Source organism: Loxodonta africana, chromosome 25, assembly GCF_030014295.1.
Source record: "Loxodonta africana isolate mLoxAfr1 chromosome 25, mLoxAfr1.hap2, whole genome shotgun sequence".
NCBI lineage: Eukaryota > Metazoa > Chordata > Mammalia > Proboscidea > Elephantidae > Loxodonta > Loxodonta africana.
In genome coordinates, this window is record NC_087366.1 from 3,251,641 (window position 1) to 3,275,798 (window position 24,158).

General features: G+C 37.1%; 1 protein-coding gene across 2 annotated transcripts in view; it reads left to right on the forward strand.

Moving 5' to 3' along the window:
- KCNT2 (potassium sodium-activated channel subfamily T member 2) overlaps positions 1–24,158 on the forward strand; it is a 562,388-nt gene that overhangs the window by 412,417 nt on the left and 125,813 nt on the right. For both annotated transcript variants that reach the window (XM_023549164.2, XM_064276485.1), the window contains exon 20: positions 10,350–10,484. In XM_023549164.2, the coding sequence (XP_023404932.1) occupies positions 10,350–10,484 (135 nt within the window). The remainder of the gene's footprint in view (positions 1–10,349; positions 10,485–24,158) is intronic.

Consider the following 24,158-nt stretch of genomic DNA (forward strand, 5'->3'; position numbering starts at 1 on the left):
AAGAGGCTTGAGAAGAAAAAAGAAATGGAATTGTCTTTTAGAATCCCTCTGTCAGGGCTAAGGTTAAAACTATCCTTTCCCTGCTCTATATTACTTTGACATAATTTTGTCTTCAGGTGAAAACCTCCCAAAAGACTCAGTCTACCCATACAGGGGAGTGGAGTTCATTCCATGGAACAATCTTTAGTCATGCTCAGTAATCCCATCTCAGAAACACTTAACTCCTTTTCTCCACCTCTCATTATCCCAGGTGAGAAGATGGCAAGAACCTAGAGTCCTTCACACATGTACTTCATATAGATTATGTAGTAGCTATAGCCAAATCAGTTCCTTCCTGGTTTTGAACAAATAGTTTACCAAAATGCCTGATTCCTGAACAGTTGATTGATTTGCATATTAGAATTGTAAAATTCAAGTGTTGTTTCTTCAGTCATAATCCCTAAATCTGATCAGTTACAGAAAAATCTGAAAACTGTTTCTCCTAATTATTGGCAAATGCAAATTGATCAGTAGCATAAGTATATATATAATAAGTAATAGATGTGGCTTTTATCATAGAATATTTTATTTGAATGGGACCATATAAGTTAATGTTTACATCCACCCTCTGTTCATTGTAGTAATAACTGTTGAGCATTTACTATGTCAGTCATCATACTGTCTGTTTGTCGGGTGCCTTCGAGATGGTTCCCACTCATAGTGACTCTGGAGGACAGGGGAGAACTGCCCCATTGGGTTTCCTAGGCTCTAATCTTTATATGAGCAGATCACCAGGTCTTGTCTCCCACCATGCCACTAGGAGGGTTCAAACTGCCAACCTTTTGGTTAGCAGCTGAGTACTTAACCACTGCACCATTCCTTGTGTCATCACACTAGACATTTTATTTTAATCCCATAAGAACTGTATCTACATCATGTACTAATGATTTAGCCTCAGAGAGATGGATGGGCCAAACAGCTCAAGATCTCAAAGCTTACAAGTCACAAGGATAATATTTAAATGAACCAAAATCCATGTGACTTGGTTAAACCACAGCCTCTTATTTTGCATATGAGGAAGCAGAGACTTGAAGAAGTTCACTGACCTTTCCAAGGTCAATTCTAGGACTAGAACCTGCAAGTTATTCCTAATTTATTGTTCATTCTCAAATGTTTGTATGACCTTACCTCACTTCCAGTTATATGTGGGAAAAAATATTTTTGTCAATTCTTTTTAGAAATGAGAGTGTATTTTAACTCTTGATTATTTTACTGTTTAAAATCCCCTCTTTTTTTCCTAAGATTTACATTTTGGAGTCCAGTGATTCACATGATATTGTTTTTAGATGATTTTTTGTGGGATTTGACTTTATTTCAAAGGATTTGGGTAGAAGTGCACGCTGTAAAATTTAATAGCTTCCTGTGTGCTTCTTGAAAGTGGTGTCTAAAATCTTTATTTGTTGTCCTCTGTTCCTTTGGTCAGGAATGAGAAAACAAAAATGAAACACTAATAAATAAGGTTCCCAGATGTGTTATGTAATCCTTTAAAAAAATAAAATAAAAATTCAACAAAGTGATGCCTGTTGCTCTGCCATGGCTTGTATTTTGTAATCAGTTTCACAGTATTCCAAAGAAATATGATGCTTTCTTCTTAAAAATATTTCTGTGTCATGAGAATTTATACAGTAATGATTGTTGTACTTGCACAATTAGTAGTTAGTTTTTGTGGGGTTTGATTTTTTTTTTAATTTACATGAGTATTACTGAAAATAATATTCAGTGCATGGCTCTTTAGGAAATTTATTTCAAAGATCAATTTATTTAGTATAATGGAAATAAATAATAACTGAGATGTTAAAGTAAGTTCACTTATAATACATGCATACATAATAAGCCAAAATAAGTGTTCAAAATGTTTCCAAATGAAAGCCTTCTAGATCTCTAAATAAAACAAATTGCGTTCACAAATTCTCTTGGTACTGGTTTATTAGGACTTGTGTCAGTTCTAACTGGTTGACCATCTGATTCTGATTGGTTGTTGTGCCATACTGATTTTAAATATTTTGATTACCACCCCAAACTTAAAGTTCATCTAGTCATCTGATAAAGCTATTTCATGAGAGGCGAAAGGGAGTCAGAAGCTTCGTAGTATCTTACCCAAAGGCACACAAAGATTAAATGCAAGATCCAGGCTTATGCTTCAAATTTCCCAAGACCTGTTTATACTATTTGTTTATTAAATCAATCTTCTTCTCGAATAGAATGCCAAGAACTTCATTTCAGCTCACTTCAATAGTAATGATAAAACTTCTGATGCGTCAGAGTCCACATTAAAGAAGCTTAAACTTCGCACTCGTATGGATCTGTGATAAGGTCTAAAGTCACCTTCTTGTAGTCCTGTTATGCGTTACTGAATCTCTGTAAGCCTGTTTTCCCGTTCATAAAATGGGCATAACATCTTATCTTAAGTTACTGCGAAACTAAATAAGATAACGTAAACAAAGCGTTAGTGCAGCGTGGTTGTCAGCTGCCATGGAGCCAGCCCCCGACTCCTGGCGACCCCATGCGCAACAGAATGAAACACCATCCCCAGGACTGGTTGCAAATGGAACCAATGGGATCCATAGGGCATTCATTGGCTGAGTTTTGGAAGTAAATTGCCAGGCCTTTCTTCCGAGTCCATGTTGTTAGCCTGGAAGCTCCTTAACACACAAGCCTTCACCGACAGACAGGTAGTGGTGAATTGGCCAGAATTGAAGCTGGGACTCCTGCACGTAAGGCAAGAATTCTATCACTGAACCACCAACTACTCCCATCTGACTCATAAAACACAGCTAGGAAATGTCAGTTCCTCTTCTGCCAATCAAAACAAACACAAAAAAACACTGTCATTATTCAAACAGTGTGTGAAAACCCAAGTAACAAAAAAAAGTTTCCCAAGTACTTGAAATTAAACTAATTGTATATTTTTTAGGAAGAAATAAACTATTTAAAAGGAATTATGAAATGCTAACTAATAAACTCATTGTGTAAAGACATACGTAGGTATTGATACACATATATAGGGAAAATATTGAAGTTGTATCTGTATTTTTAAAAAAGAAATAATAGTTAATTAATATCCTAATTGCTTTCAAAGTTAACTGCACTCAGTTTTTATATTTGAAGTAAAGAAATTTTGTTTACGTTAGTTATTAGTTAAACGGGAAAGAAATAATGGTGTTGGATTTTGCAAATCCATGCAAATTCACAAACCTCTTTATTTCCTTGCAATTACTAATTAATACTTTCATAAAGTGACAGTTTTTATAATGAGAGTTTTCATAAGGGTAGGAGGTCATAGCCTCATAAGTCATCAACTTTCTTATTAGAATTAACGTTAGGACTCTGATGAATGCATTCATTTTTCTTCTACTCACTAGCATCAGTTATTTTTTGTGTTTGTTGAATTTATCTTTCTTTTATTACTTATTAGTTTCAGCAGGTTTTCTTTTGGTCTATGCATTATTAATTATGCCCTTGATCCATTTTCCTGTCATGTTCATTTTCTCTTATTTTTTTGAACGACTCTATTTATTATGCCAGTTCTATCAGTGGGTGTTGGATAGGTAACAATCTTGTGTTTATTTAAAAATTTTTATGTCCAGCTATATGGTTAAAGCTATCAGTTATTTCCATCACATTTTCTTAATGTAATTTTTAGCATAGATAGGCTTTCTCTATTTAGCAGTCAGATAAGAAGTTTCATACATTTTATCCTGTTTATGGATTCATTTTTCTAAGTCCAACTCTTCATTCATCTGTACTTTGGGAGTGTAATATAAAAAAGGTATGTCTCCTACTTTTATGAATATTTTCCATTTTGTAATGTTTCTCAGTACTTGCCTTTCAATACAGTTGTGACGGTTTTCCTCGCCAATTAAATGTCTCTCAGTGACTAAAAAGATTATTCTGTTAAAAGCTTATGATTGTAGTTATGTTATTTATCAACTGCTCACCTCTTTGGAAACCCTGGTGGCGTAGTGGTTAAGTGCTACAGCTGCTAACCAAAAGGTTGGCAGTTCAAGTCCGCCAGGCGCTCCTTGGAAACTATATGGGGCAGTTCTACTTTGACCTATAGGGTCGCTATGAGTCGGAATTGACTCGACGGCAACAGGTAAGATATAGTAACCACGTTAGTGCAATAAGCATTCTTGCCAATTTATGTAAATGAGCCAACACAATACCGCTAAATGTGCAATCAATTTATTCTTTACATTTCCTGTTTCCTTTTAAACCATCTTTACTGAGAGCAGCAGCAGATCAATCTGATATTTATATAAAATTAAATTTGCAAACAATATACAGCATTAGACCCCCTACATTAGATAATGGTTCATGGGATTTTATTTAGCTTGTAACATAGCTGAGTTCATGTCAGGATGAATGGCATTATCACAATACAGATGTTAATTCTGACTTCTAGGGATTTAGTTGTGTACTGTAAATACACTTTTGTGGCAGAAATGAATATTACTGAAATTCATGAATTTCCTAGACCAAGGCAATCATTTTGATAAATGATCTCTACTAGAAAAACCACAAATAGAAAGAATCCCTTTTTTAGTTTTAACTTGTAAAAGGATCGATGTAGCATAATGACTTAACTTTGACTTTGTCGTCAATGACCATAGTACTTCTAGTTACACAGAGAAAACGTTCAACATCTTTGTTTAAACATATGATTCAATAATATTAAATACTGGTGCAAGAATTTATCTGTCACAGAGGGCAGCATGAAGAAATTGAAATGATATCAACTTAAGAAAAAAAAATTTTTTTTTAGACTTAAGAGGATGGGTCAAATTAAAAAGGCAATGATTCCAGCCAGGGTATTTATCTGCGATTAATAACGAAGAATTATAGACTCAACTCTGCTACACAGAAGTTATGGGTACTTGAGCTACTTTATCTGACTGGAACTCTATGACTTTTTCAGATCTAAGAGTGATAAAATAAAAATAGCCAGAAAAAGATATACACTAAAGAGTTTTCAATCCCACAAATCTCAGTGGTGTAAAACAATGAGAGTTTTTTTCTGGGTTGCAAAAACACCACTGGAAATTCAGGTGACTCAGAATGGCTTTCCTCTATTCCTTGGCTCAGCAATCCAGGCTTGACATTTGTAACCTCCCATGTGCTTCCCCAACCACTAAAACGGGAGAAAGAGATCAGAAGGGTTTTGTATCAGCAGGTAAACTGTCTGGCCTGGATGACCCTCCTTTAAGAAGCAGAGAAGTGCCCAGAAAGAGAGGAAAGCTAGGAGTCTCTATTATATGCACTATCATTTACTACTACTGGGATTATATAGTACTGGTATAGTATTTGTGGACAATATACAAGAATGATAATCTGCAAACAAAAACAAACATCAGCATCTTAAAAAAATGTTTATGACTCTTGATTCAGTAATAAGTTTTCCATAAACATTTTGAAGTACATTATGAAAAGCCATGCTAAAAAAATTTTAACCATAGATTCCGTAGCAGTGTTATGTATAATAGCAAGGAATAATGTAAAACCTCAACAATTAACAGCGAATTATTCAAAATAAATTGTAAATCCAATAATTGAAGACTTTTAAAAATTAACTATGGCACTATATTTATAAGGTGTAACAATTTGGGGTTGTTTAAAAAGTCACAAAGAAATTTAATGACGGGAGAAATTTAATCAATATTACAACAGTGACAGTCTTTGGAAGGCTTCTGTTTTTATGCTTCTACGTATCGAGCATGTTTTTCTTTAGTGTGTAAAGAGGGTTGAGAATGATCAACAGGAAGAAGATAAGTCAGGGAGAAGAGTTATCTAACTGGGGATAAATACCTGGGAAAATGTAGGTGCTATAAAAAAAATAAATAAAAAATAATTTTTTTTTTTTTTTTTATAATTCTGTTTACCTGGGATTTTCTTCTCTTACACCAGGCAGACTCCTACTCATCCTTCAGCACACATATTAGATATCGCCTCTTGATTGTTACCCAATTCTGCTTCCTCAGCATACTTTATTACCTTTTTTTCCAAATTAAAACATGTATTATAATTTGGTGCTTCTTTATATATATTTTCCTAAAGACTCTGTATTTCTTATAGTACAAGTTAATACTATCTTCTTTTTTTGCATATGCAGAAGTATATTAAACTGTCTGTTATATAAAATGCTTTGGGTACCTATGTGCTAGGTGAATAGGGTGCCTGAGTGAATTAATAACTTTATAAAGTAAATGCAATAGATTAAATAATTTCTAAGGAATCTTCCAGGCTTATGATTCTTTGACAATCTGCAGATAAGTAAATATTTCAGTTATAATAAATATTTGTTCAATATAACTGTTGAGTAAATAAAATGAAAAGTGATTTACCTTCATTTTAATTTTATATAATTCATTTTTTTGCATTGGTACATATATTTATTTATTGATTTGTTGATCTATTGATATATTAGGGGGAATGTTTTCATTCTATGTATATATATCCCTTGGAGAAGATTGCCCTTATTCATTATCCTAATTTGGTTCCCTATGCTTAAGATTTCTAAAAAAACAGTAATCATTAGTTTTTCATTTTGCAAGGCTTTCTTCACATAAGTAACTTTCAAATTCACTAATGAAGTTTCTTTATTCCTAAGTGAGAGGATCAATTCAGTATCTTGGTAGATTTATGCCATAATGTTTCTGATTTAGATAATTGAAATACAAATTGTTTTTATGATTATGAGTACATTCTGTTGTTCATAACAAGTGCAAATAACAATTTCTGATTAATGTTAACAAAAATATCACTTTAAAATTAATCTTGTTAGCAGTGTTTAGTTTTGGAAATGCGAACTAAGTCAACTTACTTCCTTTCCCTAGAAGTGCTACCACTGTGTGACATTGTGTTTCATTTTGTAACCCATCTGCTACTTAGGCCAGATATGCATTTTCTGGATGCAATCTGTTGGTTTCCCATGGTTTACTACATGGTGGGCTCTATTGACAAGTAGGTGACACGGCCTTTGCACACTTACTGGCGTGCTGTCCTGTGATTTGTCATGTGCTGTGCCTCGTTGCTGCATGATGAGTGTACTTGGTCATGTCGGTATTGCAAAGGTGGTATCTTTTGCATGTCAAGCTTATGTTCTTGTGTTATACATTTTGCACCTGAAATTCCTAAACAGTACCCTAGTGCTGAAAAAGAAAACCTTGCTGCATGTCAATTTGGTCAAGTTTGCTCAGTTTCTAAAATTATTTCAGTTTTGCGCCTTTTGTAAGAACATCATCATTAGCGTCGACATAGTGATAGAGGAAACCTAAAGGTTCAGCATTGTGTTGCATTGATAGCATTAACATAATTTCTGGAAACTTCAAAATAATTTTGAAATGCTCATGGTAAAAGTCAGACATGAATTGAACCATGTACTTAAAAGTTTACTTTATTCTAGTCACATATACCAGAGTCTGTAATTTCTAAATTATTTGTTAATTAAAAGGTCAAGTATGTGCAATGCATTAGGATCGAAGTACAAATTCTTACATATGCATCAAGGTGACCTTATACAAATATAAAAAAAAAAAATCAGAAAAATAATACACTGGAAATAATATAAAATGTTACTTTTCCATTAAAAAAAAAACTTTCAGCTAGAACCTTTTAAAATAAATGGCAAAATTTAACAATGGAGAACCTTATGGCTTTTATTGTATCCTGTAGATTAGAAAAAACCCTACGTTTTGTAATTTTGAAAGTGTTTATTGACTGTGGACACATTAAAGATCAAACGCCGGATTAAAACGTGTTTAGCCTTCAATCTACATACCGTCACTTACATCATCTGTTGTCTTATTACTAACCAATTAACTGAAATGTAATTTAGGTATACTAAAACTTCTACCGAAATCCGTGAAAGTCGAATTCGAAATAAAATCCACCCTTATTTTGTAACCACCGATGTTGCTTTGAAGTGACAATGCTCTGTTAGACTAATTAGAAATATAGTATATTTAAAAAATAAAGAATAAATCTCCTATCAGCATCTTCTCATGTAAACTGTGAAGTAAATATTTCCCTATAAAAGTGAGAGGTACTTGCAGAGAGGAAAAGAAAAACAGAAGGCATCAAATCCTGTAATTTTTGAAGCTGGGTGATACGGAGGTTCATTACACAAGTCTCTTTTGTATATATTTAATATTTTCGATTAAAAAAAAGACTCTATGAACAAATGAAAAGGTACTCTCAAGCACTTCCTTGCACTCCTACATTCACATTCTAGTCCTCCTTAGAAAAAGTGGGTGGAAAGAGGGAGGCATTGCCAGATTATGTGACAATTTTTCCATCCAGATTGACCTCTTTCCTGTACTGCCATCTGGTGGCCAAACTGTGTAAAGCAACCGTGCTGAAGTAAAAATAAGGCATTTGCCTTGCTAGGTAGAGTAGTGGGGAAAATTATGGTAGATACGAGTTAAAAGTCAGGAGCTTATTTAAAAAGGTTAAAATACAATGCAGCAAATATTCAATAACTAAAAACTAATATTTTAAAGTTAAAACATGAACAAAAAAGTTTGATTTTTCAGAAATATTGTAATTTTTTGTATTTTCTATACATTACTCATTTTTTAATCATAATTACTATAATAATTTTCCAAGTTTAGGTGTAAGCTACAGCAGCCGATGTTTTGAGGATGGAGTTCACTGACAAAGAGGGTTTTAGGTTGTTAGCTACGTACCACAGAGACTTTGCTAGTGAAATTTTTGTGAAGTATAAAATTCAACTTCATTACGTTATTCTGGTGGAACATTCATCTTTCCTATCTTAAATTCTATCTGTGTATCTTTATCTAGTCAAGCTTGCCTTCTGTCAAATTATTTTTTCCTATTCTATGTCAATAATTGCAATAGTTTGTTTTTAAATGCAGTAAAAAGAGATTGTAGGAGCTGACATATGAGAAAGTAGTTTACAGTTATAATAACGTGGTGTGAAAGGGTACAATTTAGGTTTCTTTTTTAGGGTCCATAGTGAGAAACATCACATTCATTTTCCATCTACCTCTTTTTTTTTAAATGTATTTTTATAGATGTAAGAACAATTCCGAATTTCCTAGATCAAAGAAGACCCAAGTATTTATAGAGATTTAAACTTGAAGGTCATCCATCGTATTGGTTGGATATTATGGACCTGGCACCTCTCTCCATAGGAAATGTATTTAGAATAACATTCTATTTCCACAGTCCTGGCCATATAATCTCTAGCCATAGAATCTCATTTTTTTCTGGAGGATTTGGACTTACGGCTTTTGTAATACTCTCTCGCCTTATAACAGGGAAAGACCTGCCTTCCCATAAAAGGAACATAATTCCCTCTAAAGAGACTTGGTTTATGCAACCAATCATACACTTTGAAAAGATCCTCAAGGGCTTGACTCCTCAACTTAAAACTCTAAAAGAAACTAAGGCTCTTTACGTTTTGCACTTCCAATTTTACCCATCTCTTCTTGCCTGTCTTCAATCATCTCTGTGCCTAGAGCATTCCTGCCTGCCTTCAAGTTCAGTCTCCCTCATCCAATTCAATCCTATTTTTTTAGGTTGTATGAAGCGGAGGCAATGAGAATAATAAATTCCCTGTTTCAGCTTCAGTGGAAACTTTTTTTTTTTTTTAATTCACTGGAAGAATAATAGGAGAGAGGGCTGACTCTTATTGCTCATAAGAAATTGTACCCTAGCTTAGCGGTTGCTTAAGGCAGCCAAAAAAATCAGGTTATTCAAACTCATACTCAAAAATTTTAGGCTGGCTAGACTATAGGCTTGAACACAACAGATATTATATACTATACACATGCTCATGACTGTGTATAAACAACCTGTAACATAACTCTGCCATAAAAACTAATAGATACTTAAATGTAAATATTTTGTGGTAATGTTTATTTATTACATTTGACCATCAAAACTAATACAGAAAGTATTCATTTATGCTTTACTAGGTGTATCTTAGGGTTAAAAATGCAAGTATTGCATCTTTGAGTGTGTTAATTGTAAAAAGAAAGATCTAAAATGTTCTATTTGATTATAAAATGGATATTTTCATTATTTTAATTATATAACTAATTAAAAAATAGATATTATTAAATAAAAAATCTTAATGCACATGTTTTGAAACAGTTGAAATCTAATGAAATGTGAAGAATCCAAACATACGATTTATTCTATATCAACAGAGAGTACTGTATTATTGTTCCCATCAATATCTACCTGTACATTCTTTGTATAGGCTCAGGAGATAAGCAAAATGTAGCATTGATCCTAATGTTGTGATTTATTTAAAACCCTTTTTTCTCCGCTTATTTTTATAAAAGTCTAGATGATTTACTCAGGTGTGGAGTGACTTTTGCTGCCAACATGGTGGTTGTGGATAAAGAAAGTACCATGAGTGCCGAAGAAGACTACATGGCAGATGCCAAAACGATTGTAAATGTACAGACCCTTTTCAGGTAAATCTCTGAATAACCCAACCCTGTTGTTTACCTGGTGGTAAACATGCGTGAAGTATTTGACTCTGACTCTGTGTGTGAGAAATGAACATGAGGTGCTTGCACTGAATTTCCAATCATTCATGCACTCATTTGATCATAAAGCAGATACTTCTTAACACCAAATATGTAGCAGTCATGGTTTATGGCAAGCCATCTATGTTTTAAATTTGATGTTACGCCTAGCAGTGACCAAACATGCATTTACATAACTGGGTAACTAAGACGGAAGGATTGCAAGACTGTGAACAGGTAATTTACCCATGTGAGAAGCCCCAACTTTATCCTCTCTTCCCTGTGTTTCATTAAATAACCTCGCTCCAGTGTGAATTTTCAGTATGATCATCTTTGGGTGAGAATGAGCAATCCTGACCAGAGAAAGATCCATGCAAGAAGCAACAACAAAATTATCTATACACCAAGACATATTCTCCCTTGAACTGATTCTCCTTAAGATCATTTGAAAATTTAAATATCTGGAAGGTTATTTCAGTTTTGGAACTTTTGCAGAAACCTAAATGAAATCTGAGCTACCAAATTATGAAAGTGAATAAAACAATTTCCATTCTGTCACCCCCCGCTTCACACCATCTTCCTATTTTCGTATTGAAATAAGGCACATATTGAGGTAAATTATCTCAGGTTATAGTTTGAGTTCAGAATTCAGAACAGCCTAGATGGGAGTCCCAGCACAGCTGAAAATTTATTGTATGATCATAGGCACATTACGTTCCTTGATTAAGCTTCGGTGTCATAATTATAAGGTGGTGTGAGATTTAGAAATATATAATCCCTTAGCAAATACCCAATAGTCTTTAATTATTCAGTAAATGTTACTTACTCACTGCCGTCAAGTCAATTCTGACTCATAGCGACCCTATAGGACAGACTAGAACTGCCCCATAGAGTTTCCAAGGAGCGCCTGGCAGATTCAAATGGCTGACCTTTTGGTTAGCAGCTGTAGCACTTAACCACTATGCCACGAGGGTTTCCTCAGTAAATGTTAGGAACTATAATTATTAGCAGTATAATTATCACTTTCATGTGGCAGATTAGAAAAGTCAGAGACCTTGGAACCTTATAGCAGCAAACTTCATCTGGGACAACCTCTATCCCAAAGGTCCCAGGTTCATTGGAGATGATATTCAAATCCTCCTGCAGACTTATTAACTTTGTGACCTTAAGTGTGTTTCCTAACCCCCCTGAAACTCAGTTTCCCTCACCTGTAAAATGCATGTGAAAAATAATCAACCCACCTTGTTAATGTAAGGATTCAAGATCAAGTATGTAAAGAATCTGTCATAGCATGTGGGAAATGTAAGTACTAAGTTAGACCTACCCCAGACTTGCACGGGAACCAGTTGTTCAGAAGAGGAATACACATAATAAAGTTACTAAAATACAGCAGCCCACTTGGAATATAGCTAATGTGTTACTAAACTGTATTAAGTATTAATCTAAAGGTAGCAAAACACATATTTGAAATACGACAGATGTAGAGCATTTTTTTTCCTCCAGAGGATAGAAAGGAAATTCTAGGTTCGAAAATTAATTCAGAGGGGTGAGATTTATAGGCAATTAATTTAAGTAAAATAATACTTTTTGATCCCATGCTTGGCAAAAGTTAATTATAGTTTTTTTAAATAATTTTTACTGTGCTTTAAGTGAAAGTTTACAAATCAAGTCAGTCTGTCACATATAAGCTTATATACACCTTACTACATACTCGCATTTACTCTCCCCCTAATGAGTCAGCCCGCTCCCTTCTTCCAATCTCTCCTTTCGTGATCGTTTTGCCAGTTTCTAACCCTCTCCATCCTCCCATCTCCCCTCCAGACAGGAGATGCCAATACAGTCTCAAGTGTCCACCTGATAGAAGTAGCTCACTCTCCATCAGCATCTCTCTCCAACCCATCGTCCAGTCCCTTCCATGTCTGATGAGTTGTCTTCGGGAATGGTTCCTGTCACGGACCAACAGAAGGTTTGGGGACCATGACCACTGGGTTTTTTCTAGTCTCAGTCAGACCATTAAGTCTGGTCTTTTTATGAGAATTTGGGGTCTGCATCCCACTGTTCTCCTGCTCCCTCAGGAGTTCTCTGTTGTGCTCTCTGTCAGGGCAGTCATCGGTTGTGGCTGGGCACCATCTAGTTCTTCTGGTCTCAGGATGATGTAAGTCTCTAGTTCATGTGGCCCTTTCTCTCTTGGGCTCATAGTTATCGTGTGACCTTGGTATTCTTCATTCTCCTTTGATCCAGGTGGGTTGAGACTAATTGATGCATCTTAGATGGCCGCTCGTTAGCATTTAAGACCCCAGACGCCACAGGTCAAACTGGGATGCAGAATGTTTTCATAATAGAGTTTATTATGCCAATTGAGTTAGAAGTCCCCTTAAGCCATAGTCCCCAAACCCCTGCCCTTGCTCCATTGACCTTCGAGGCATTCAGTTTATCCTGGAAACTTCTTTGCTTTTGGTCCAGTCCAATTGAGCTGACCTCCCCTGTATTGAGTATTGTTCTTCCCTTCACCTAAAGTAGTTCTTATCTACTAACTAATCAGTAAATAACCCTCTCCCACCCTCCCTCCCTCCCCCCTCTCGTAACCACAAAAGAATGTGTTCTTCTCAGTTTATACTATTTCTCAAGAACTTATAATAGTGGTCTTATACAGTATTTGTCCTTTTGCATCTGACTAATTTCACTCAGCATAATGCCTTTCAGGTTCCTCCATCTTATGAAATGTTTCCCAGATTCGTCACTGTTCTTTATCGATGTGTAGTATTCCATTGTGTGAATGTACCATAATTTATTTAACCATTCATTCGTTGGTGGACACCTTGGTTGCTTCCAGCTTTTTGCTATTGTAAACAGTGAGTATTGTTTCTGAAATAAACATGGGTGTGCATATATCTGTTCATGTAAAGGCTCTTATTTCTCTAGGGTATATTCCGAGGAGTGGGATTTCTGGGTAGTATGGTAGTTCTATTTCTAACTTTTTAAGAAAATGCCAGATAGATTTCCAAAGTGGTTATACCATTTTACAGTCCCACCAGCAGTGTAGAAGAGTTCCAATCTCTCCGCAGCTCCCCTCGAACATTTATTATTTTGTGTTTTTTGGATTAATGCCAGCCTTGTTTTTTTTTTTTTGGAGTGACATGGAATCTCATTGTAGTTTTAATTTGCATTTCTCTAATGGCTAATGATCGAGCGCATTTTCTCATGTGTCTGTTAGCTGCCTGAATATCTTCTTTAGTGAAGTGTATGTTCATATCCTTTGCCCATTTTTTGATTGGGTTGTTTGTCTTTTTGTGGTTGAGTTTTAACAGAATCATATAGATTTTAGAGATCAGGCGATGGTCAGAGATGTCATAGCTGAAAAATTTTTCCCAATCTGTAGGTGGTCTTTTTACTCTTTTGGTGAAGTCTTTAGATGAGCATAGGTGTTTGATTTTTAGGAGGTCCCAGTTATCTGGTTTCTCTTCATCATTTTTAGTAATGTTTTGTATTCTCTTTATGCCTTGTATTAGGGCTCCTAAGGTTGTCCCTATTTTTTCTTCCATGATCTTTATCGTTTAAGTCTTTATGTTTAGGTCTTTGATCCACTTGGAGTTATTTTTTGTGCATGGTGTGAGGTATGGGTCCTGTTTCCTTTTTTTGCAAATGGATATCCAGTTATGCCAGCACCATTTGTTAAAAAGACTATCTTTTCCCCAATTAACTGACACTGGGCCTTTGTCAAATATCAGCTGCTCATATGTGGATGGATTTATATCTGGGTTCTCAATTCTGTTCCATTGGTCTATGTGCCTGTTGTACCAATACCAGGCTGTTTTGACTACTGTGGCTGTATAATAGGTTCTAAAATGAGGTAGAGTGAGGCCTCCCACTTTCTTCTTCTTTTTCAGTAATGCTTTACTTATCTGGGGCTTCTTTCCCTTCCATATGAAGTTGGTGATTTGTTTCTCCATCACTTTAAAAAATGTCATGGGAATTTGGATTGGAAGTGCATTGTATGTATAGATGGCTTTTGGTAGAATAGACATTTTTACTATGTTAAGTCTTCCTATCCATGAGCAAGGTATGTTTTTCCACTTATGTAGGTCCCTTTTAGTTTCTTGCAGTAGTACTTTGTAGTTTTCTTTGTATAGGTCTTTTCTACCTTTGGTAAGATTTATACCTAAGTATTTTATCTTCTTGGGGGCTACTGTGAATGGTATTGATTTGGTGATTGCCTCTTCGATGTTCTTTTTGTTGATGTAGAGGGATCCAAGTGACTTTTGTATATTTATCTTGCAACCTGTGACTCTGCCGAACTCTTCTATTAGTTTCAGTAGTTTTATGGAGGATTCCATAGGGTTCTCTGTGTATAAGATCATGTCATCTGCAAATAGAGATACTTTTACTTCTTCCTTGCCAGTCTGGATGCCCTTTATTTCTTTGTCTAACCTAATTGCTCTGGCTAGGACCTCTAGCACAATGTTGAATAAGAGCAGTGATAAAGGGCAGCCTTGTCCGGTTCTTGTTCCCAAGGGAAATACTTTCAGGCTCTCTCCATTTAGAATGATGTTGGCTGTTGACTTTGTATAGATGCCCTTTGTTATGTTGAGAAATTTTCCTTCAATTCCTATTTTGCTGAGAGCTTTTATCATGAATGGGTGTTGGACTTTGTCAAATGCCTTTTCTGCATCAGTTGATAAGATCATGTGGTTTTTGTCTTTTGTTTTATTTATATGGTGGATTACATTAATGGTTTTTCTAATATTAAACCAACCTTGCATACCTGGTATAAATCGCACTTGGTCGTGGTGGATTATTTTTTTGATAAGTTGTTGAATTCTATTGGCTAGAATTTTGTTGAGAATTTTACATCTATGTTCAAGAAGGATATAGGTCTGTAATTTTACCTAGTTTTGTTATCAGGGATTTGGTGGCTTCATAGAATGAGTTAGGTAGTATTCCATCATTTTCTATGCTTCGAAATACCTTTAGTAGTAGTGGTGTTAACTCTTCTCTTAAAGTTTGGTAGAACTGGGCAGTGAAGCCGTCCGGGCCAGGGCTTTTTTTTGTTGGGAGTTGTTTGATTACTTTTTCAATCTCTTTTTTGTTATGGGTCAATTTAGTTGTTCTACTTCTGATTGTGTTAGTTTAGGTAGGTAGTGTTTTTCTAGGAATTCATCCATTTCTTCTAGGTTTGCAAATTTGTTAGAATACAATTTTTCATAATAATCTGATATGATTCTTTTAATTTCAGTTGGGTGTGTTGTGATATGGCCCATCTTGTTTCTTATTTGGGTTATTTGTTTCCTTTCCTGTATTTCTTTAGTCAATCTGGCCAATGGTTTATCAATTTTGTTATTTTTTTCAAAGAACCAGCTTTTGGCTTTGTTAATTCTTTCCATTGTTTTTCTGTTCTCTAATTCATTTAGTTCAGCTCTAATTTTTATTACTTGTTTTCTTCTGGTGCCCGATGGATTCTTTTGTTGCTCGCTTTCTATTTATTAAAGTTATAGGGACAGTTCTCTGATTTTGGCTCGCTCTTCTTTTTGTGTGTGTGCATTTATCGATATTAATTGACCTCCGAGCACTGCTTTTGCTGTGTCCCAGAGGTTTTGATAGGAAGTGTTTTCGTTCTCGTTGCATTCTATGAATTTCTTTATTGCCTCCTTAATGTCTTGTATATCCCAGTCTTTTTTGAGCAGAGTATTGTTCAGTTTCCAAGTATTTGATTTCTTTTCCCTGATTTTTCTGTTATTGATTTCCACTTTTATGGCCTTGTGGTCTCAGAAAATGCTTTGTAATATTTTGATATTTTGGATTCTGCAAAGGTTTGTTTTATGTCTAGTCTAGAGAATGTTCCATGTGCACTAGAAAAAAAAGTATACTTTGCAGCAGTTGGGTGGAGTGTTCTCTATAGTTGATGAGGTCAAGTTGGTTGATTGTAGCAATTAGGTCTTCTGTGTCTCTATTGAGCTTCTTACTGGATGTCCTGTCCTTCTCCGAAAGTGGTGTGTTGAAGTCTCCTACTCTAAGTGTGGAGGTGTCCATCTCACTTTTCAGTTCTGTTAAAGTTTGTTTTATGTATCTTGCAGCCCTGTCATTGGGTGCATAAATATTTAATATGGTTATATCTTCCTGATCAATTGTCCCATTAATCATTATGTAGTGTCCTTCTTTATCCTTTGTGGTGGATTTAACTTTGAAGTCCATTTTGTCAGAAATTAATATTGCTACTTCTGCTCTTTTTTGATATATTTTTTTCCATCTTTTGAATTTTAGTTTGTTTGTGTCTCTAAGTCTGAGGTGTGTCTCTTCTAGGCAGCATATAGACGGATCGTGTCTCTTTATCCAGTCTGAGACTCCCTGTCTCTTTATTGGTGCATTTAGTCCATTTACATTCAGTGTAATTATAGATAAGAATGAGTTTAGTGCTGTCATTTTGATGCCTTTTTATGTGTGCTGTTGACAATTTCATTTTTTCCACTTTTTTTGCTGAGGCTTTTTCTTTGTAAATTGTGTGTTCCTCATTTTCATAGTAGTCAAATTTATGTTTGCTGAGTTGTTATGTTTTTCTTGGTTTTTATTTTGACTTATGGAATTGTTAGACCTCTTTGTGGTTACCTTAATATTAACCTCTATTTTTCTAAGTAAAAACCTGTCTTGTGTTGTCGTATATTGCCTTGTTTTCCTCTCCATATGGCAGTTCTATGCCTCCTGTATTTAGTCCCTCTTCTTGATTATTGTGATCTTTTACATAATGACTTCAATGATTCCCTGTTTTGAGCATTTTTTTCTTTTTGAAATTTATCTTACTTTGTTTTCGTGATTTCTCTATTTGAGTTGATATCAGGATGTTCTGTTCTGTGACCTTGTGTTGTGTTGTTACCTGATGTTATTGATTTTCTGACCAAACAATTTCCTCTAGTATTTCTTGTAGCTTTGGTTTGGTTTTTGCAAATTTCCTAATGTTTTACTTTTGCCTTCATATTTGAGAGAGAGTTTCACTGGATAAATGATCCTTGGCTGGCAATTTTTCTCCTTCAGTGCTCTATATATGTCATCCTATTGCCTTCTTGACTGCGTGTTTTCTGCTGAGTAGTCTGAACTTATTGATTCTCCTTTGTAGGAGACCTTTCCTTTATCCCTGGCTGCTTTTAAAATTTTCTCTTTATCTTTGGTTTTGGCAAGTTTGATGATAATATGTCTTGGTGATTTTCTTTTTGGATCAGTCTTATAGGGGGTTCGATGAGCATCTTGGGTAGATATCCTTTTGTCTTTCATGATGTCAGGGAAGGTTTCTGCCAACAGATCTTCAACTATTCTCTCTGTATTTTCTGTTATCCCTCTTTGTTCTGGAACTCCAATCACACGCAAGTTATTCTTCTTGATAGAGTCCCACATGATTCTTAGGGTTTCTTCATTTTTTTTAATTCTTTTATCTGATTTTTCTTCAACTATATTGGTGTCAATTGGTTTATCTTCCAGCTCCCCCACTCTTCATTCCAATTCCTCGATTCTGCTCTTCTGACTTCCTAATGAGTTGTCTAATTCTGTAATTTTACTGTTAATCTGTTGGATTTCTGAATGCTGTCTCTCTATGGATTCTTATAGCTTATTAATTTTTCCACTATGTTCTTGAATAATCTTTTTGAGTTCTTCAACTGCTTTATCAGTGTGTTCCTAGGCTTTTTCTGTAGATTGCCTTATTTCATTTTTGAGGTCATCCCTGATGTCTTGAAGCATTCTGTAAATTAGTTTTCTATATTCTGCATCTGGCAATTCCAGGATTGTATCTTCATTTGGGAAGGATTTTGATTCATTAATTTGTGGAGTTGTAGAAGCAATCATGGTCTGCTTCTTTATGTGGTTTGTTATCGACTGCTGTCTCTGAGCCATCTATAAGATATTGTAATGATTTATTTTATATTTGCTCACTGAGTCTTATCTTGTTTTCTTTCAATATATGTAGATGGGCTACTAGATTGCACTGTCTTGATTGTTGTAGCCTTTGAATCACTTATGTCCTCTTACCAGCTGGTTTGGGCCGTTACCAGAAATATAAGCCTAAGAGTCCATTCAGTATTCTTGAATAGAATCTGATTTTGGGTCACCAAGTGTGTGGGGCACACTGTCACCTATTCACTTGGAGGAGTAGTGGTGGTAGTTTTGTGCACCATATTCTAGTAGCAGCAGGGGGTCACATTCCGGGGGGGCAGGATGCTGACAGGCTTCCCCCAAGTTCCAGTGAGGTAGGTGTGTCTCTATTCCTAAAGCACTTTGGTGGGTGGGCTCTGCAGCTGTACCTTAGGTACCCAATGCATGTACTTCTACAGATTGGCGAGTGTCACTATCCTCAGACCCCTATGGCAGGAGGCTAGGTGGCTTGGGTGGAGCTTCAGCCCTCAGTTCCCCGCTGTGGGTCAGTGAGGGCTCTGTTTAATAGGTAGAGATATCAGACCTGGAAAACTTGTCTTTCCAGTGATTGGCTAAAACAGTTACAGTCAGATCACTATCAGAATTGCCTTTGCATTATAGTAGCCGCCTTGTTGCCTACAGGGATGAAAGCCCAAGACTGTGGATCTCATATGCTTGGCTGGAGCTGGTTCTGTATTTTTAGTGCAATTTCGGGAAGTCAGGGAAGGATTCTTGGTCCCTCGGTTTTTTGTAGCTGCTTCTCTCAGGCCAGGATAATGGGTTAGGAAAAGACCGAAAAAAAAAAAAACCCACAGAGCAGTTCACTCTCTTGCCCAGGAAATACCATTGTTAATGAAGCTGCCTGGGAAGGGGAGGGGAGGGATCAGATAAATAGGAGAGAGTAGCACCCAGGAATATAGACAAAGTTACTTATCTTGCTTGGTGAGGCCTGTTTTATCTGAGATTCCTGAGGGGTGTGTAGCCTGTGTGCGTTGGCTGGGTCAAGATTGCCCCCGAGGGTCAGGCCCCAGTCCTGTGCATGTGCTGTCTCAGAAGCCGCGGTCAGTTCCTCCGCTCCCAGTCCAAAGCCCAGCACCATGGTCCCCGGCTGGGATGCCTCACTCCCGGCTCCAAAACCAGTCACTTCTTCCTGGTGACTTCTCCTCCTGTCAGCCGTGTCGCTACGCTGCCTGCGTGCATTGGCTGGGCTTCCCCCAAGGTCACGTCAGGGGACTAGGGCTGCATCCCATGTTGGCACCATCTCAGGATGCCGTGTTCAGCTCCCCTGTGCCCAGTCCAAAGCCCGGTGCCAAGGTTTTCTGACTGGGACACTTGCTCCAGGCTCCGAAAACCGTCGCTGCTTCCCTGTGTTTGCTTGTTCGTTCTCTCCTTAGCCATGTCAGTGTGCAGCCTGCTTGCGCTGGCTGAGTCTCTATGGAGGTTACCCCAGGGCCTAGGCATTAGGGCTGTGTCCTGTGCCTGCCCAGCCTCAGCAAGCCGCTATCAACCCTGCCACTCGGCATCAGGTAACCGTGAGGGCTCAAGACTGTGGAGTGGGTCACGCGTTCCAGAAGTGGTCGCTGGTTCAGGGTGCAGCTTTTCACTCACCTGTCACTCAGGTCAACTGTTTAGATCTGTGTTGGTCAGGGTGCGTAGATTGTCATGTATGTGATCGATTCACTTGTTTTTCCGAGTCTTTGTTGCAAGAGGGATCCTAGATAACATCTACCTAATCAACCATCTTGGCCCCGCCTCCCACTGAATCTTAATTATAGTTTTAACAGGAGAAGATTCTGAGTTTTTTTTTTTTTTATTAAACATGCCATTTTAATTTGCCAATTACTGTGAATTTATTTCTATTATAGTGAAGTTTCTATTGATTTGACTTCTAGTGCGTATTTGGAAGGAATTCTTTTGATTCCAAGATAATAATAAACCCCAATAATATTTTCAAACAAAATGACCAGTGTAAGTAAGGGCAGATATACACGTGGCAGTGAACTGTGCAAAGTCTGCTCTTCCCTGGGTTTCTGGCTGAGGAGGAAATCATGTTGAATGAGTGAATGAATGAAAAACTTTGGATATGTTGACTATCAGACTTGACTATTTTCAGTGGTAGAGTCTTTTGGAAATTACTTAATTTTCATGGTCCATATAGACACCTACAGGTCTCTCAGTGGCACAAGGGGGTTTTGCTTAACCACTAACAAAAAACTGGCAGTTCAAAGCCACCCAGCAGCACCGGCTAAAGAAAGGCCTGGCAATCTGCTTTCATTAATATTACAGCCAGTAAAACCCAACGGAGCAGTTCTACTCTCTACTCATGGGATCATCACAGTCAGAATTAACTAGACAGTGGGTGTAGTTTTTTTGATAGATAGCAAAACATTTCAAATGAAATATTAGACATTTAAATTGCAAAATAAATACCTCTGGTCTCTTCTTTCCTGTGTCCTGTAAAACCACTGTCATTTTTTTTCACTGACTACAAAATGTGTCTGTCAGTTTGTCATACCATGGGGGCTTGAGTGTTGCTGTGATGCTGGAAGCTATGCCACCGGTATTCAGATACCATCAGGGTCACCCATGGAGGACAGGTTTCAGCTGAGCATCCCAACTAAGACAGACTAGGAAAAAGGACCCGGCAGTCTCCTTCTGAAAAGCATTAGCCAGTGAAAACCTTAGGAGTAGCAGCGGAACATTGTCTGATACAGTGCTGGAAGATGAGCCCCCCAGGTTGGAAGGCACTCAAAAGATGACTGGGGAAGAGCTGCCTCCTCAAAGTGGAGTCAACCTTAATGACGTGGATGGAGTAAAGCTTTTAGGACCTTCGTTTGCTGATGTGGCATGACTCAAAATGAGAAGAAACAGCTGCAATCATCCATTAATAATTGGAACCTAGAATGTAGGAAGTACAAATCTAGGAAAATTGGAAATCATCAAAAATGAAATGGAACACAGAAACATCGATATCCTAGGCATTAGTGAGCTGAAATGGACTTGTACTGGCCATTTTGAATCAGACAATCATATAGTCTACTATGCTGAGAATGACAACTCGAAGAGGAATGGTGTTGCATTCATCGTCAAAAAGAACGTTTCAAGATTTATACTGAAGTATAACGCTGTCAGTGATAGGATAATATCCATATGCCTACAAGGAAGACCAGTTAATACGAATATTATTCAAATTTACACACTAACCACTAGGGCCAAAGATAATTATTGGCGATTGCAATGCGAAAGTTGGAAACGAAGAAGGATCAGTAGTTGGAAAATATGGCCTCAGTGATAGAAACAATGCTGGAGATCGAGTGATAGAATTCTGCAAGACCAATGACTTCTTCATTGCAAATACCTTCTCTCACCAACATAAACAGCAACTATGCACATGGACCTTGCCAGATGGAACACACAGAAATCAAATTGCCTGCATGTGTGGAAAGAGATGATGGAAAAGCTCAATATCATCAGTCAGAACAAGGCCAGGGGCTGACTGTGGAACAGACCATCAATTGCTCATATGCAAGTTCAAGCTGAAACTGAAGAAAATCAGAGCAAGCCCACGAGAGCCAAAATATGACCTTGAGTATATCTTGCCTGAATTTAGAGACCATCTGAAGAATAGATTTCATGCACTGAACACCAGTGATTGAAGACCAGATGAGTTGTGAAATGACATCAAGAACATCATCCATGAAGAAAGCCAGAGGTCACTGAAAAGACAGGAAAGAAAGAAAAGACCAAGATGGATGTCAGAGGAGACTCTGAAACTTGCTCCTGATCATCGAGCAGCCAAAGCAAAAGGAAGAATTGATGAAGTAAAAGAACTGAACAGAAGAATTCAAAGGGGGTCTCGAGAAGACAAAGTAAAGTATTATAACGACATCTGCAAAGAGCTGGAAATGGAAAACCAAAAGGAAAGAACACGTCAGCGTTTCTCAAGCTGAAAGAACCAAAGAAAATATTCAAGCCTTGAATTGCAATAGTGAAGGATTCCATGGGGAAAATATTAAATGATGCAGGAAGCATCAAAAGAAGATTGAAGGAATACACAGAGTCATTATACCAAAAAGAATCAGTCGATGTTCATCCATTTCAAGAGGTGGCATATAATCAGGAACCGATGGTACTGAAGGAGGAAGTCCAAGCTGCTCTGAAGGCTTTGGCGAAAAACAAGGCTCCAGGAATTGATGGAATATCAATTGCGATGTTTCAACAAACAGATGCATTGCTGGAGGTGCTCACTAGTCTATGCCAAGAAATATGGAAGATGGTTTCCTGGCCAACTGCCTGGAAGAGATCCATATTTATGCCTATTCCCAAGAAAGGTGATCAAATCGAATGTGGAAATTATAGAACAATATCATTAATGTCACACGCAAGCAAGATTTTGCTGAAGATCATTCAAAAACAACTACAGTAGTATATCGACAGGGAACTGCCAGAAATTCAGGCCAGTTTCAGAAGAGGAGGTGGAACCAGCGATATCATTGCTGATGTCAGGTGGATCCTGGCTGAAAGCAGAGAATACCAGAAGGATGTTTACCTCTGTTTTATTGACTATGCAAAGGCATTCGATTCTGTGGATCATAACAAACTATGGGTAACACCGCGAAAAATGGGAATTCCAGAACACTTAATTGTGCTCATGAGGAACCTTTACATAGATCAAGAGGCAGTTGTTCAGACAGAACAAGGGGATACTGATTGGTTTCAAGTCAGGAAAGGTGTGCGTCACGGTTGTATTCTTTCACCATATGTATTTAATCTGTATGCTGAACAAATAATACGAGAAGCTGGACTATATGAAGAAGAATGGGGCATCAGGATTGGAGGAAGACTCATTAACAACCTGCGTTATGCAGATGACACAACCTTGCTTGCTGAAAGTGAAGAGGACTTGAAACTCTTACTAATGAAGTTCAAAAACCACAGCCTTCAGTATGGATTACACCTCAACATAAAACAAAAATCCTCACAACTGGACCAATGAGCAACATCATGATAAACAGAAAAGATTGAAGTTGTGAAGGATTTCATTATACTTGGATCCACAATCAACAGCCATGGAAGCAGCAGTCAAGAAATCAAAAGGCGCATTCCATTGGGCAAAACTGCTGCAAAGGACCTCTTTAAAGTGTTTGAAGAGCAAAGATGTCACCCTGAAGACTAAGGCGTGCCTGACCCAAGCCGTGGTATTTTCAATCGCATTATACACATGTGAAAGCTGGACAATGAATAAGGAAGACCGAAGAAGAGTTGATGCCTTTGAATTGTGGTCTTGGCAATGAATATTGAATATACCACGGACTGCCAAAAGAATGAACAAATCTGTCTTGGAAGAAGTGTGGCCAGAATTCTCCTTAGAGGCAAGGATGGCGAGACTGTGTCTTACACACTTTGGGCATGTTGTCAGGAGTGATCAGTCCCTGGAGAAGGACATCATGCTTGGCAGAGTACAGGGTCAGCAGAAAAGAGGAAGACCCTCAACGAGGTCAAGTGTCACAGTGGCTGCAACAATGAGCTCAAGCATAACAACGATTGTAAGGATGGCGCAGGACCAGGCAGTGTTTCGTTCTGTTTTGCATAGGGTCGCTATGAGTCGGAACTGACTCAACAGCACCTAATAACAAACAACAACAAGACAGTATTTTTCAGGAAAAAAGAATTCTATGCAACTTTTCTTTTTTTATGGAGTAATTCATAGAATAGTAATCCAGGCAT